Source organism: Neoarius graeffei, chromosome 2, assembly GCF_027579695.1.
Source record: "Neoarius graeffei isolate fNeoGra1 chromosome 2, fNeoGra1.pri, whole genome shotgun sequence".
Taxonomy (NCBI): Eukaryota; Metazoa; Chordata; class Actinopteri; order Siluriformes; family Ariidae; genus Neoarius; species Neoarius graeffei.
The window spans coordinates 46,210,500-46,226,821 of record NC_083570.1 but is presented as its reverse complement, the minus strand read 5'-3'; the positions used below and the strand labels follow the sequence as shown (position 1 = coordinate 46,226,821).

The 16,322-nt window shown below is 42.0% G+C and overlaps 1 protein-coding gene across 9 annotated transcripts in view; it reads left to right on the top strand.

The window, feature by feature from the left end:
- The window catches only part of scaf11 (SR-related CTD-associated factor 11), a 73,020-nt gene extending 56,830 nt beyond the window's left edge, over positions 1-16,190 (top strand). For 6 of the 9 annotated variants that reach the window (XM_060914341.1, XM_060914337.1, XM_060914339.1 and 3 more), the window contains 10 exons: positions 48-106; positions 264-292; positions 1,296-1,396; positions 5,070-5,195; positions 5,303-5,388; positions 5,537-7,705; positions 12,183-12,499; positions 12,604-12,768; positions 12,867-12,986; positions 15,380-16,190. In XM_060914341.1, the coding sequence (XP_060770324.1) occupies positions 48-106; positions 264-292; positions 1,296-1,396; positions 5,070-5,195; positions 5,303-5,388; positions 5,537-7,705; positions 12,183-12,499; positions 12,604-12,768; positions 12,867-12,986; positions 15,380-15,490 (3,283 nt within the window). In that variant the 3' untranslated portion in view covers positions 15,491-16,190. The remainder of the gene's footprint in view (positions 1-47; positions 107-263; positions 293-1,295; positions 1,397-5,069; positions 5,196-5,302; positions 5,389-5,536; positions 7,706-12,182; positions 12,500-12,603; positions 12,769-12,866; positions 12,987-15,379) is intronic. The other 3 variants (XM_060914336.1, XM_060914334.1, XM_060914335.1) reach the window with 3 other exon arrangements.
- The last annotated feature ends 132 nt before the right edge of the window (positions 16,191-16,322 follow it).

The window sequence follows — 16,322 nt, the reverse complement described above, 5'->3', positions numbered from 1 at the left end:
AGCCTGTAAACTGTATGCTTTTAGCTGAATAACTGTTTTGATTATAGAGCGGGGAAAACCAAAAAGGAGGAGAAAAGAGCCAGTGCTGAACTGACCTGTAAAATATGTACGTAAACATTCCTAAAATTTTAATGCAGTTCATTTTGATTTAAAAAACCAAGTCAGAACTCTGAAGTAGCTTTACTTTACCATAATGGGTCGCGCTTGCATTTGAAGGTTTATATGGGACTAACGTGCAGTTTATACGTGTTCATTCTTAACAGGTGATACTGGTTCCTCTGCACTAAAAAAGGTTTGTTGTCCTTCGTTACATTTTCAGTTTTGTATTGAACAAAAAGTTTTTGAATAAAACGACTCCAAATGGATGTTGTGAATTTTCTGTGACCTTGACCGTGCTGCACCTGTTTTTAATGCTGAACTCCTAAATTAACTGTGGCTTGACTCCCAGTACTTATGGGAGGAAATCAGAGTCAGTAAGGGGAAATAACATGTAAATTTGTAATGCTTGGGGGGGGGGGAGTAAAAATGTGTTGGGTCTGGAAAATTTGGGTAAGAAGGATTCACGTTCAGGTTTTAGAAAATATCAGAGAAAAATTCACTTTAAATAATTTCTGGTAGAACAAAACTTGGGTTTAAGAATGTAGGGAGAACAAAAAAAATCAGACTACAAAATTTACGCAAGTTAAAAATTCAGGTAAAACAAATGCAGTTTACAAAAAAACAGGTTAAAAATATTCAGGTTACAAAAAATTAAGGTAGAACAAATGTGGGCTTGTTTTTTTTTTTTTTTTTTTTTTTTTTTTTTAAATCCAGTAGAACAAAATACAGGTTACCAAAAAAAAAAATCAGGTAGGTCAACAGAAATTTCAGGTTAAAAAGTTTCAGGTAGAATAGTAAATTCAGATAATGAGAAATTCAGCATCAGACAACTTTCTGGTTTTTCACAGAAAAATGAGGTGAAAATTTTGGTTCAAGCCTTTCAGAGAGAACCTAATTTAACCCAAGTTTTTCAAAAACATTTGATAAACCTTACCGTTTTTGTGTTTTTTCCTCCAAATCGTTATAAATAAAGACCGGGTTCTGACTTTGATTTAATTCCATATGTACCATTTCAAAATGGTTCCTCTCATAAGTCCATTTTGTAAATCAAGTGAACCGACATGGGGTTGCAGCCCCCAGTTTTTGAACCCCTTGTATTGATCCATATCAGCTTCTAACAAAATGCTTCAGTTTAAAATTTCTGCTGTAAAGATAATTTCATCTGTAAAATACTGTGTATTTAATTCCCTGTATAGGTTGAAGGGGAGACGTGCCGCTCACAGCTGCTCACTCAGCACAGCGAGCATGGACTTTCAGCCCAGCCTGGGGAGACACTCGGCATACTCTCCCAAGTCAAGTAAATATTCTACAGGCAGTGGGCAAATTAAGGGGGGTGTTTTATAGATGTTTTAGATACAGAGACGGACAGATTTACGGGCTTTCAAAGCAACATCAAGCAGCCAACAAGATCGGATCATTTGTTCCTGTATTGCGTGAGCATTGAGCACCAAAAACTAATAAGTGTTTTCATGCGTTAAGGAGAACTGATCAAATATCAACTGCAGAGTGTTTTAAGTCCTCTCTACTCAGCAGTGTGAGCGCTTCTCGCAGTGTAACTAGTGTTTAAATCCACAATTCTATAAATCACTGAATGATGCATTAGTTTTTATTTTTGAATCACACTGTGTTTACTGGAGGTCTGTTTAAAGAGAGTAAAATATGCGATCCCACAGGATTAAATTGGTCGTATTAATGAACTACATCGGTTTATGAAGCCTTGCACTTTAACATTTTATATCAACACTATCCTGATTGTAGTTTTCTGTCAATAAATCCATTCTACAATAATGTATTCGTGTGGCCGTGTGTAAAGCAAACAAACGCAGAAGGGAAAACTTGGTTATGGGAGTTTAATCGCAGAGGAGGAATTAGTTGTAGGTGGGTCGTCTCTTCCCCCCCAAAGTTTGTTCTTTTTATTTATCTATCCATCCATTATCTGTAGCCGCTTATCCTGTCCTACAGGGTCGCAGGCAAGCTGGAGCCTATCCCAGCTGACTATGGGCAAGAGGCAGGGTACACCCTGGACAAGTCGCCAGGTCATCGCAGGGCTAACAGACAACCATTCACACACTCATTCACACCTACGCTCAATTTAGAGTCACCAGTTAACCTAACCTGCATGCCTTTGGACTGTAGGGGAAACCGAAGCACCCGGAGGAAACCCACGCAGACACGGGGAGAACATGCAAACTCCACACAGAAAGGCCCTTGTCAGCTGCTGGGCTTGAACCCAGGACCTTCTTGCTGTGAGGCGACAGCGCTAACAACTACACCACCATGCCGCCCTTTTTTATTTATTTATATAAATTCTGAAAACACTGGTCTGAGAAACTAAGCTAATGAATATGGAGGTTTTTTTTCCCCTCTCTCATTCATTTCTTTCACAAGCTGTTTTCAGACTTAAAAAAAAAAAAAAAAACTACATGAAGCAGTTTGGGAAACATGAGTTTGTCTGTAGAAGACAAAGTTCTGGGGTTTATGAAGGAGCACTTTATTGTTTACACTTGGTACACAATAAAAATAGTAAAAAAAAAATGTTGGGAGGCTGTACGAAATGTAACTAAAAATGTGGTGATTTGCAAATCATGGAAACCCTATTTCATTGAAGGTAATACAAAAGCAACATATCAAATGTTGAAAATGAAAAATTTTGTTGGGGGGGGGTTAAATATATGTTCATTTTTAATTTGATGTCAGCAGCACGTTTCAAAAAAGTTGGGACAGGGGAATGTTTACCAGTGTTGCATCACCTCTTCTTTTAACAACACACTAATGTTCGGAACTGAGGAGACAAACTGCTGTAGTTTTGAAAGTGAAATGATGTCCCATTCTTGCCTGATTTTTTTTTTTTTTTTTAATGCAACAAATGTTTTCCAAGGGAGACAGGGCTGGACTGCAGGCAGACCAGTTTAGCACCTGGACTCTCTTAATACAGAGCCATGCAGTTTTAATATGTGCAGAATGCAGATTGACATAGTCTTGCTGAAAGAAGACAATCCCTGGAAAAGATTTTGTCTGGATAGCAGCATATTGCTCTGAAACGTGTATATATCATTCAGCATTAATGATGCCTTCCCAGATGTACAAGCTACCCATGTCATGTGCACTAATGCACCTACGTACCATCACAGATGCTGGCTTTTGAACTGTGCATTGATGATAAGCCGGATGGTCCCGCTCCTCTTTAGCCTGGAGGACGTGGTGTCTGATTTTTCAAAACTCAATTCGTCAGACCTCAGGACAGTTTTCCACTTCACCTCAGTCCATCATAAAAGAGCTCGGGCCCAGAGAAGGTGGCAGTGTTTCTGGATATTGTTTATATCTGGTTTTAACTTGCATTTTTGAATGCAGTAATCAACTGCTTTCACAGACAATGGTTTTCTGAAGTGTTCCTGAGCCCATACAGTGATTTCCACTACAGACACCTGTCTACTTTTAATGTGGTGTCACTTGGGGACTTGAAGATCACAGACATCCAGTGTCTGTTTTCAGCCTTGTCTCTTGCATACAGAGATTTCTCCAGATTCTCTGACTTGCTGATGTGTTCCGTAGATGATGTGATCCCCAAATTCTTTGCAATTTTACACTGAGGAACGTTATTCTTAAAATGTTACACTGTTTGCCCATGCAGTCTTTTACAGAGCGTTGAACCCCTCCCTGTCTTTTTACTTCTGAGAGACTCCACCTCTCTGGGATGCTCTTTTTATACCAAAATCATGTTACTGACCTATTGCTAATTAACCAAATTAGTGGATGTTTGTGGCTTCCCCCCCTTGCCACTTCTCCTTTCCTTCTTAAGCATTACATGAGTTTGTTTGTTTTTTCCCCCTTGTCCCAACTTTTTTTGAAATGTTGCTGGCATTTATTTAATTTAATGAGCATATATTGTTCAAAAAAGAAGAAAATGTCTGTTTCAACTTTTTTTTTTTTTTTTGTCTATGTTGTCTGCGCAATATTTTTTTCAATGAAATGTAGAGTTTCCTTTGATATGAATGTCATCACATTGTTTTTACTTAGTTTACACTGTCCCAACTATTTTGGAAATTGGGGTGTACTGAACAGTATTACTCTGAAATTAAACAACATGAAGCTAAATCTGATTAAACCTGCAGAAGAAATATAACATTTTTCCCAGATAGTTTCCATGGAGTCAATCGGACTCGCTCTGAAACCAACAAATCGGCGTTCACCTGACAGTATAGTACAGCAGGTACGCTGAACATGTAGTTGGCTCATACGAGGACTGCGTGCTACACATCTCTGTATTCCACATTTACCCATGATCCCCCTCTCTGCATCACGATACAAAGATGCAGAAGTATAAACTAGGCTTAATAGTAAGTCATGCCAAAATGTATGCTTGAAAAAGGAGTCGTGTCCAACAATGCAGCTAACATTGTCAGCTTTTTAAAGCAGACTTGAACTGTATCATATGGTAATATTTACCTCCGCCAAGGAGGTAATGTTTTCGGTAGCGTTGGTTTGTTTGTTTGGTATGTCTGTTAGCAACATTACGGAAAATGTTATGAACGGATTGCTCTGAAATTTTTCCCAGAGGTGCGACTGGGCCCAAGTAACAATCCATTAAATTTTGTTGGTGATCCGGATCACCTTCTGGATCCCGGAATTTTTTTTAAAGGATTCTTGGTGGAGGTCTGCGCTCTCAGAGTGCTTTTCTAGTTTTATTTCTAAAATCTTGATTATTTTTTTTTTAGACTGTTTTTGTTTTCTCATCTACCCAAACAATCATCTTCAAATCAGTGGAAAATCCAGTCACTATCCACTCCTCGTAAATAATTTTTTTAAATGTTAACACTTCCCGTGGCCTTCGGCTCTTGACTTCTGGCAACTTATGAAGCCTTTTCTTTATGAAAAATGATGATCCAATTGTTTTAAGGCTCTTTTTTTTATTTTTTTATTTTTTTTAAAGTAGTACAAGTACAAAAGTAAAAGTAACGGTTGCTGTGCAGCACAGAGACAGCAGTGATTCCTGAGGATGAGATGATGAATGACGACTGGAGAGTGTACTGGAGAAATACAATAGAACACCAGTGGCTGCCTGTTTCTATACCACGTCCCTCTACGTGTATCCCAAGGTGATTTTTATTTTATGCTCTTGTCTCCACTTTGTTTATGGCATTCTGTCATGGACTGAGCCGCTGCCTTTTTGTTTTTTAAATTGAGCTGTCCTTTCTCATATCAGCCTTCTGTCTAGGCAATGTCCCCGTGCTGTTCTCCAACAGCCCATAATGCGTTCCTCTCCATGTTTACTAGGATCTGGTTTTCCTGGTGAGTACCCCCAGAGTCTGTCATTTATGTAATGCTAATCTGTGTATGTGATCAGTTCATTGTTGTAGAGTACAGTAGAAGGTTGTATTGTGTGGTTGAAATTTGATTTTCATTCAGCAAAGTTCTTCATCCAGTTTGCATTTCTCAGTTATTTATGGAAAGGTTTGTGCAGTCACGTGTCCCAAGGGCGAGGGGAGAAACAGTAAAAGGGGATCCGGATCGAAGAGCTCTGTCAACCAGGTCGAGAATCATACAACGCTCTCATCCCAAAAAAGCAAAAGTGGGAATGAGGATACTTTATCTGGGCAGTCTCCCCAGTCTGACTTTGGCTCCTCCTCTCCTGCTGACAGTGCTTCAAATGACATGCCTGCTTCTACAAGTAAGCAAAAACTTGCTAGCAAACAAAAGTCTACTACAAGGAGGAAAGGAAGCAGGAAGAAAGCGGTCACTCGACAAGCAGTGGTTGAAAATGAGGAATGCAGCGAAGAGGATAAGCAGACGAGTCAAGAGGAACCTGATGTTGATATGGAGGAGTTAACGTCGGGGACAACACGGGAGAGCAAAGAAGACCAAGGTTCCTGTCAAGGGGATGTCGATGAAGCTTCAGATTCTGTTGATCAGGGTGAAGAGGAACAAACAATGACCACTAAGTGTCAAGTGGAGAGTGAAAACACTTCACCTCTCACCATAAACCAAGGTGATGAGGAAGGAGAGAATGCAGGCCAGCCAAAGGATAATCAGACCTCATCTCAGGAGGATTGTTCTGCACAGGACACACCAGAGAGTCAATCAGTAGTGTGTCTCGAAAATGATTACCATCAGTCCTCTGCTCCATCTGCTGAGCAGATGATGCTAGAGGGACCTAGCAACACATCCGAGTCCTTAGTGAGCAATGATAATTTGACTACTGCACCCGTGAGCTCTTCAGAGGTAACTGAGCATAACCCTGAAGCTGAAGTAGAGTCAGGTGAGTGTGGAAATATAACCAGTGAAGCATGTCAACTTCCTGTGCCGGACAGCATCTCCACTCTCAATACAGTTGGAGACTGTTTGCAAGTTCAAGGCACTTCAGAAACTGCAGATATGAAACAAGAGGAGTCTTTCAATGTCAGTAGTCAGCAGGACAACACAGAGTCTATACCTATGGACTGTGACTCTCCTGCTTCAGAGAACACTTCCCTTGCTGCTGAAATGGTGCTGGAGATCAACAGTGCTGTTGCTGAACCCCAGATCTTATCTGCTGACCAAATCATTATTCAGGACAGAGAGCAGAAGATTGAGGTACCTGATAAGTGTGAACCAGCCAAGAGCCAGACCTCTTCGGACAGGAGAGATGGTCGGCAACGCAAGTCTCGATTCCACTCCCCTACAACCACCTGGTCCCCTAAAAGTGAGTCCAGAAATGAAGGATCACGGAGGTCACGGTCCAGGGAGCGTAGTCGCAATGCTGGTTCACCACACAGAAGTCGAGGTCGTGAGCACGAAGAGGAACGAGGTGGCTTCAGACGGAATCGCAGCAGAGAGAGACGGAGCAGGAGACGCTCTCGAAGCTGGTCCAGGTCTCGCTCCAGATCACGATCCAGATCACGCTCAAGATCCAGAAACAGGCCAAATCAGAGAGGCATGTCTTCAGAACGCAGCGATCAAAGGGCACAGTCACCACGAAAGAGAGACTCTTGGGGAGGGGAAAGCTGGAGATCTGGGCGTCCCTTTCTCAACTCCAACAGAAGAAGCAATCCAGAACCGTTTCCAGCAAGAGAGTTCAACTCTTCAGGTAACGGCAGCCTCTATCCGCCGGAGAGATCACCAGACAGAGGTCAGTCAGAAAACTCACAGCGGATAAAGGAAAGGTCATGGGTTAATACTGATTGCAGGGAACGGGATCAGTACTTGGAGGAGAAATCTGGTGATGTACCCACAGACTATTGGCCTCGAGGGGGCTGGGGCTCTGAACAAGGACGTCCTGCAGGACGGGGTCGGGCCAGTCAGTGGTCCTATGGCCAGTATGTTGAGTCGGCAGATAACTGGCAGCAGCAGCGCAGCTCTTTCTCAGGGACAACGAACAATACAGGAAGTGAGTCTTACGGTCAGTTCAATGATAACAGAGCAGGAGGGAAAAGAAGAGAGCACGAGACCTATGATTCACTTCTGGACCGGTCAGGATGGTCTGCTGCTTCCAGCTGGGCAGTGCGCCGAACCCTCCCTGCTGATGTACAGAACTACTACTCGCGAAGAGAAAGAGGACCTGGGCCAGGTGGCAGCATCTGGAACAAACAAGAGGATGAGCAGCCTGCAGCTGGAGTTTCCAAACAAACTGGTATGTATTTAAGATGAGATGAAAAACTTTTTTTTTTTAATTGTTCTCATGAAGGTTAATTTTAGTGTTGCAGCAGCAGCAAATTATAAACAAGAATCCGACAATATACCATCAAAAGAACACAATATAAAGGAACATGAATATCTGTATAAACAACATACTGTGTGCAGAGCAAGTAAATAGGAGCCAAAGGTGTCAGACTTTAGATTTTTAGCACATTGAGTTTGAGTACTTGCTGGCCTTGTATAAAGTTTCCACCTAGAGGGGAGGGTCACTGCAAATCCATACAAAATCCTTTTCACATGTCGATTGAACATTTCTATCCTGATGTAATTCTTCCAGAATGATGTCTCCATCCACAGGGTACATCAACTGAGTGAATGCCTTTTGTTAGAACAGTGTACGCTTCCAGCGATGTGTAGAATTTGTGCCAAGGTGGCCAGGCACCATAAGACACTGTTGTCTCTTCCATTTTTAATTGAAATGGACAAGTTGGGAACAAAAGTCAAAGTCCCTCCTATGCCAAGAGCTGGTCTTCCCAGGCAGTCTCCTGTCCCAGTACTAACCAGGCCCTTAAGACACATTGGGCGGCGCCGATCTCTGTTTCTATAGACCCTTTTCAGTCACGTGACCTTCGTAAACGCGACCACCATTTTGGACATGTAGCGGACTTCGGCTCGAATTGGTTTGAATGCGAGGAAGGCGACAAACGGAGAACATACAAGAAAAAGGAGCGAGATGCAGAAAACACCTTCGCTATCCAGCGACGTAGGGCATTTACAGGGCGAGCAGAGGGAGAAATAACAGTAACGACACATTAGCAACGCCATACAGAAATAACGGTTTATGGCACAGACCCTTTTGGTTCTCGCTCATCTAGCTGCTACAATGACTGCTTAGACTGCAACAATAATACCTAACACACATTTAAGTATCCGTCGTAAAGACGTGAAACTCGTCGAGTGACGAGTGTGTTCATTGATAAGCTAACACAGTCTAAAAGTAGGCATACCATCACACTGCCCTGGCGCTGTGTACAGTTTCCCTTCTATGGTTTGTGCACTCACTATTTGCCATTACTTTCTCCAACCCAGTGTTACAGATTACAGGGAACGGCCTGGATTTAAGAGACAAATACATGCTCCTATTGTTTTGAACACTTATTTGTAGGCAGTGCTTTAATTTGTAAAGTGGGAGGTCCCGGAGCGCAGAGGATGAGCGGCTCCGGTGCGGGAAAAAAGGGGGCGGGGCGGGGCGCTGCGCTGCGCTTCTGGGCATGTTTTGTAATAACACTGCAAATTAAGTTCATCTGCAGATATTTTGTGGATGTCATTTCATGAGAGAAATCACCAACAAGGCAGATATCAAAATCAGACATTAACACTAAATAAACTTGCATTTTTTTTAATTTAATTATTATTATTATTTTTTTTTGTTACATAGTCAAAAGAGGTGTCGGATCACCGGATCCAGTGTAAATAGCTGCCGGGGCCAACGCCCGAGGTTCCGGAGCGCGCTCCGGCTTGCTCCCCCTCAAATTAAGCGCTGTTTGTAGGACACTGCCTCTGATCTGTCCTACAGTCTACCAACAGCAAAGGAACACAACGCTAGCTAATGTCGTTAGCTAATAGCTACTACAGAAGAACAAAGAGGTTACAATGGGTTATTTTAGCCTATTTGGTTACACACTCGCCGCCACAGAATGTTAACAGCAATGTAATGCCTTTTCTGGCTAATTTTATTCGTCTTACCTCCAACAAAGTGGTCACTACACAAGCGCTGGTATGCCGAGGGCTGCTAATCTGTTAATTTTTTTTAATGGCCGCTATCCATCTTCTCCTTTGGGATCCGATAAAATGATAACCCTTGCCTTGTTTGTTGATGGTTACTACATCCAGGTGCACAACAATATAGTGGCATGATGGAAGTCTTGCTGAAAATAAACACTTTCTTTGCTGCCGTTCCTCAATGCTGGCTGTGGTAAACTACTGGTAGTACATGTCCAAAATGGCGGCTGCGTTTGTCGTGACGTCACGTGAAAAGGGTCCATAGCCCTTGGCCTCTCGCCTATACAGCTAGCGTTACAGTGGGGGGTAGTCCTCTGGTAACTGCGAGAGTTTGTCTCCCCACTCGTATCTGTATTGCAGCGTGCCTTGCTAGACAGTAGTAGGTACCGTTTTTATGATGGTCTTTGGTATGACCTGACTGCGAGTAGAATTCGCAATCTCCTGATTGAGAGGCAGACATGCTAACCACTAGGCCAACTCACGGTACATTTAGGACCACCACTGACCCAATGTTATTTGGTTGGATGATTCTCAGCACCGCCGTGATGCAACAATGACCTTGCAGTGCTATACCGGTGTCCCTTATGGTCACTTATTTGATGCATCTTACCTTTGTTAGTCCATCTTGTAGGTGTACAGTTTGAAAGTACTTGCGAAGGAATGGTTCTTTAGCCCTTCAACAATAGTCAGTTTGTGACCACAGGACTGCTATTGGCTGGAGATATATTGGTTGGGGGCGTTGAGGTCCGTGAAAATTGGGGAAACATGACGTTTCCACCACCCAAGTAGAGTATCGTCTCTACAAAAGTTTGTGGACACCTCACCATCATACCCGTATGTGCTTTTTGAACACCCCATTCCAGATTTAATCCTCCTTTGCTGTTCTGGGAAGGCTTTTTACTAGATTTGAGTGCGACTATGGAGATTTGTCCATTCAGCCACAAGAGCTTTAGTGAGGTCCGGCACTGATGTTAGGCGAGGAAGCCTAGAGTGCAGTCTAGCGTTGTAGTGGAGTCACTAAACCTGGAGTCCGAGTCCAGTCTTGAGTCCCCAGTGTTCAAGTCTGAGTCAAGTCCAAGTCATTTTAAAGAAAATTTCGAGTTGAGTCCACTACTGAGCCGAGTCAGAGAACAAGGTTCCAACCACACCATTTGACGGTGGCTGTTGCTGCCTTTGTGAAAGTGTCTTTTCTACTGTGTTGGACTAAAGTTATTGCTCGACTGCCCCATTTTAGTTAGTAGGCTACAGGATAAAAAGCTTGTTCATCGCTCAGCAAGCCTCGCTATCAACAGAGCAATGAACAGAGCATGTCACTTCCTTCTTTAGGTGGAGTCTCGCCAAATGACAAAGTTGGAGGTTGTCCCCGTCGTCTCCTCAATAGTTCTTCTACATATGGAACATGTAGCAGTGCAATATTTTATTTAAAAATTTTTTTTTTGAGCAAAGCAGGCAGTCCTAGGGACGTTCTCTCAAGGCATTTTAGCATCATTAACGTTAGTTTGTTCCTGAATATAACGTATGAACAGATGGATGTGGATTCTCTTGCACAAAATTAGTATAAAAATTAATGTAGATATAAATACCTTATGCTAAATTATTATGCCGTGTTACAAAAAATAAAGAGAAAATCCAAGTCCTCGTCTCCAGTTTACGAGTCCAAATGCAGTTAATGCACGAGTCTGAGTCATCCATGCTCAACCATGGATCACCTTCTCCGAGGATGCCCATTGGGCCCAAGCTGCTCTGACCAAGACCTTTTGGATGCTAACAAAACTGCCGTAGTGTGGATACAGTGGTGGCGTGATAAGATATGATGATCAGTGCTCAAGTCAAGTCATGAGTCCTTAAAATTGGTGCACGAGTCGGACTTGAGTACTACAAGCCTGGTGCAGTCTGTGTTTCAGTTCATCCCAAAGGTGTTCGTTGGGGTTGAGGTCAGGGCTTTGAGGTTGAGGTGCAGGACGCTTAAGTTCTTCCACTCCAACCCCTGGCAAACCATATCTTCATGGAGTTTGCTTTGTTCACAGGGGCATTGTCATCCTGGAATAGGTTTGGGCCTCTTGGTTCCAGCGAAGGGAAATTGTAATGCTACAGCACACGGACCTTCTATACTGTTGTGTTTCCTACTTCATGAGAACAGTTTGGGGAAGAACCCACATATGGGTGTGATGGTCAGGTGTCCTCATCCTTTAGAATGTAGAGTGTGTATACCTGTGCATTTCAGTAGATCTTGATGGTAGTATTCAATACTCCTTACTGTTTATGCAGATCTTTTTAATGTTACTTGAAATTGTGTGTTGAAGGATTGGTTGAGGCCAAAGAAAATTCTGAGTCCTGTGGGTTGCCATTTGTTGATCCCAAGTCTCTGCCGACTCTGCTGGTTTGTGATCGTTATGGTTTGCATTAATTGGCCTAATCAAATTATGTCATGACTAGAGGTCCTTAACCAAATTACTGGTGTTATTGATGCCAGTTGTAGCCAAGTGTTTGGGTGCTTGTTAAGACACAAAGATCAATAGGTGTACTGCCAACACTATAATTACCATATAGTTAATCATTAAACTTGGCTAAACCCCTGATGTACTACCCCCTGATATACTGTCATTTAAAACATGTTCTTAAATGCCTTTCAGTACCTACCTCTGATCTTGCTGGTATTAATTATGATGCTGCTTATATTTTTATTTCAGATCTCCCACAGAGTGAGCCAAACATCCACATACCCAACGAAGCAGTACCTCCCCCTCCCAGTGTGCTTCCTCACCCGATTAATGTGCTCGGAGTGCTGCGCTACCCATTGGGTTCTATGGGACCTCGAGGCCCTTCTGTGGCTGTACAGCCAGCCCCGTTTGCCATTCCCACCCAGATACCGGTCCACCTGCATCCACCTGGCCCCCCTCTTCAGATACACACAATGGCTGTGCAGGGGCTCCCACCACCACCTCCACCACCTCCTCCTGTACAGCAGGGCAGCCTCACCGTCTTGCCCACTGATCCACTGCCTCAGGTTAGGGATCTGTGGTGTTCTGTATAATTTATTACTTTTTTAAAATATGTTCTGGCTTTGTATTACAGTGATATTGGCATGATTTTGTTCATTTGTTTAAAAAGGTGATTACAAGTGTGCCAGGAAAAGGTCCTGTGAAGGCGTCGCCAAGCAAGGCTGCAGTGTCACAGGCTCATCTTACCAACACACCCAATGTAGCACAGCCATCTTCAACCACACAGCCCTCATCTCACAGCAGAGCTCATGCAGACAGTTCCAAGAAGGAGAAGGTAAGTATACAGCACTGATGGAATGGTGCATCAATATGGCAGTATGGGTAGCATTAAAAAAAAAACTGATTTTATATTTCATCACTGTTTTATAACAGAAATTACAAATTCAGGAAAAAGCCATCACTGAAGTGAAAGCAGCCATCAAGCCATATTACCAAAAGAAGGATATCACCAAGGAGGAGTACAAAGAGATTGTACGCAAAGCTGTAGAAAAAGTAAGCTAGCATGTTGTCCGTTTTTTTTTTTTCCTTTTATTATTTGCACACTTTCATGTTAGTTTTTTAAAAGTAAAAAAAAAAATCCCACCACAAACACATTAACCAGTGATTTATGATGACAAAATAACTAGATAATTTTCAGGATTAAAGTAACTGATTAGCATTAATGGTCATCAGAAGCGTTTTCATTAATGTAACTTTTCTAGTAACCGGCTCCTTTTTCACCAAGTAACATTTTTGCACGCTACACCACTAGGTCAGAGACAAACCACATACAGGATCCTGTATAGAAATCGATGGGAAAGTAACGTTAAGACAGTGGTGTATGCAATATTCGCCCTCTCTCCCCAAAAAAGCCAGTTATCTGCTGAACTGTGACGCGTATTTAACCCAATCGTGGTGTTGCAGTGATGCAAGCACACGTGTAGTAGAAGTATAGTGTCGTCATAGCAACCTTGTGCATGCGTAGTAGAAATATAACCTGTGTGGTGGGGGGGACTATTGAAACTTTACTTTGGGGCACTCGCCAAACCTTTTTAAGCAATTTTTTTTTTCTCTCTCCTAAATAAATCAGATTTGACTGCTGATTCTGTGCATGCAGTTTTTGTCCTGGTGGCCATTGGAAGTGCCGTTATGCCTCTCACCCCATTCATTTAGATAGGGGCCTGATCGTGCTAGTTCAAAATAACTCCCCGGGTGAGTTACCAAGATGGCTGCCAAGTGGCGAGACCTGCATACAAGGACTTGGGTTACGTGTTTCCCTTTGAGATATCCGTTTGCCCACAGTATGCAAATATTTCACTGATTGTGTGTCTTTGTGTTTTATACTCCTGTATTTTAGATAGTGTTAACTAATTATCTGGCTTTTGCCTAATGGTTTTTAAAAGGTAGAAGAACAAATTACACAGATTAGAAAATACACAGAAAATGTTGGGGGGGTGCATCAGGGGTGGCCGGGGTAAATGGGGTGGTTGTTGTGTGTGTTTTTTCTTTTTTTTTTTTTTTTTTCTTTTTTAAATGTACTAGCTAGGTTATTTTGCTTGTAAGTGGAGATGTGCAGAACCCTTAAGGCCAGCTATGCCTGTGCGCAAAAAAAAAAATCACTTTTGTGTGAACTCTGTCTACAATTAATTGGTTTAAACGTGACGCAAGAGCAGCTGTAATGCATCTTGGTAACTTTTTGTTGATATATTTTAGTAACGTAAAGCTAAATTTTAGTTGAATTGGCCTTGAATTCTCTCAATGTATACTGCCTTGACGCTGGGCCATTATTATTATCAGGAAATGCACCATGTTATGAGTGGGTGTGCCATGCCACCCCCCCAAAAAAACACACACGCACAGACACACACAAAATGTGCTTTTGCAAGCTACTTTTAACCAAAGTAAGAATTCCAAAATTGTAAGTATAATAAAAATGCATGTGTTGTGTAAAGTCACTTTCCACTTTTTTTTTTTTAATTACGAGATTCAAAACTATTAAATTGCGTTAACAATCTGAAATGAAAGGGGGGGGGGAACAAACTTTGTAAACAGTAACCTGGTTGCATGTGTACACACCCCTGAGTGAACACTGAGTGCTGTATATCAAGCAAAAGGGTTTTGTGTGCGTGTGTGTATAATATAAAAAAAATCTGTATGTATGTGCTAGCCCAACTTGGCATGTCTTGATTTGGCAACTTTATTTGCCTCTTCCATCCAGATCTATTAAATTGTACGCCACCCTCTTCAAGTCCTTCCACAGGTTTTTGATGAGATTTAGATCTGGTCTCCGTTGATCCTCTTCATGAGGCCGTTCCTTTATTGACTTGTGTTATCATACTGGAAGTGAAATGCTTCTTCGTTGTTTGCTGATAAGAGGGCTGCAGGTTTTCTGCTAAAATAGAGGGGATCATGGATGGCTCCTATCAGAATCACTTCACTGATGATTGGTGTACGATGATTACTTTTGAACAGGAGTCTGAATGTGATCTTGGTTAATTCTGAGCACAGTCACACACGCATTGTTTGGGGTGGGGTTTCCCCAAGAATGTTGTTTTTCAGTTGCATTGTATTGGTTGTGCTCTCGCATTAAAGGTGAAAAAATCTCTAGTAGTTTATCTTTTTTGTGTGGGGTTTTTTTTTTTTGGTTTTTTAAAAACGTCACAAAAAGCCAGCATTTGAACTGCACTCGCTTCTTGTAGCCGCTGTGCCTGTTTTCCTTAATGGGGATCTTGTTTCCTGAGGTGAAGTATTTGCTAGCAGTCTGGTCTTAATCCTTCTGGTCTTGAAAACCTGTAAACACACATTTTTATTATATCCAAAGCCGCATGCCTTCAGAAATCCAGGGCGAAAGATCAAGGAAAAATGTGCAAAATGCAAACACACTCCATTTTTTTTTTTTCTTCCAGGTCTGCCACAGCAAGAGCGGAGAAGTCGACGCCAGTAAAGTGGCCAACCTCGTCAAAGCATACGTTGACAAGTACAAACACATTCGCAAGAACAAAACAGATAAGAACTGAGGGAGACGCCACTCTGCTGCCCGCACAAGTGCAATTCCTCCACAGGAGCCTGTGTTCCACCGGCCGTTACAACTGGAGCTTCTTTTCATATCTGAGAACAGTAATGATTTTTCTATAGATTACATTATTTTTGTTTAATTTGGATTTCATATAGTGCAAACTGCCCTTTAATTGCTTTTTGTTCTGCTGGGGCTGCTGTAAACATTCGCTGAGGGGTGGATCTCACAGTCCACACTTTACTCTTAAAATAAAATAAAGTCGTCCTTTTTTTTGGGGGATAATTTCTGGCTGTTTTCCAGTCTGTGGCATTGCTGTAAGTGACTCATCAAATGAAGAGTGGTACTTCTCCATCTTGCTTGTCCTCCTTCCATCTGTTTTGTTCACACAGTGTCAAGGACTTTTAATGATGTAATAATTCATTCATTCTTTAGTTTTTCTACTCGGCGTAATCAAGAAATGTCCATTGACGGTGGGTTGTTTTTTTTTTTTTGGTGCCATCAGTGCAGCTGGAGATTTGTTTTTATGTGAATCTTGGACATTAGGTGCAGGGAGCCTGTGCACAGATTTTTTCAATTAAAATATGAACAGAGCTGTTTTAAGTGGGTTAATGCCCCTCATAGTGCTTTCTGTATCACACAAATGTATTTATTTACCTCCCAGAGTAAAAAAAAAAAAATTCAATAAAAACAAGCTCTCGGTTCCCATTTGTATTCTTTGTCATAGCACAGATCAGTGTTTTAGATCGGTCTCTGATCAAATATTAGATTACGGGGACAGGCCTGTAATGTATAGCTTTTTAGTAGATTTTATTTCTCAACAATCAACAGGCGCA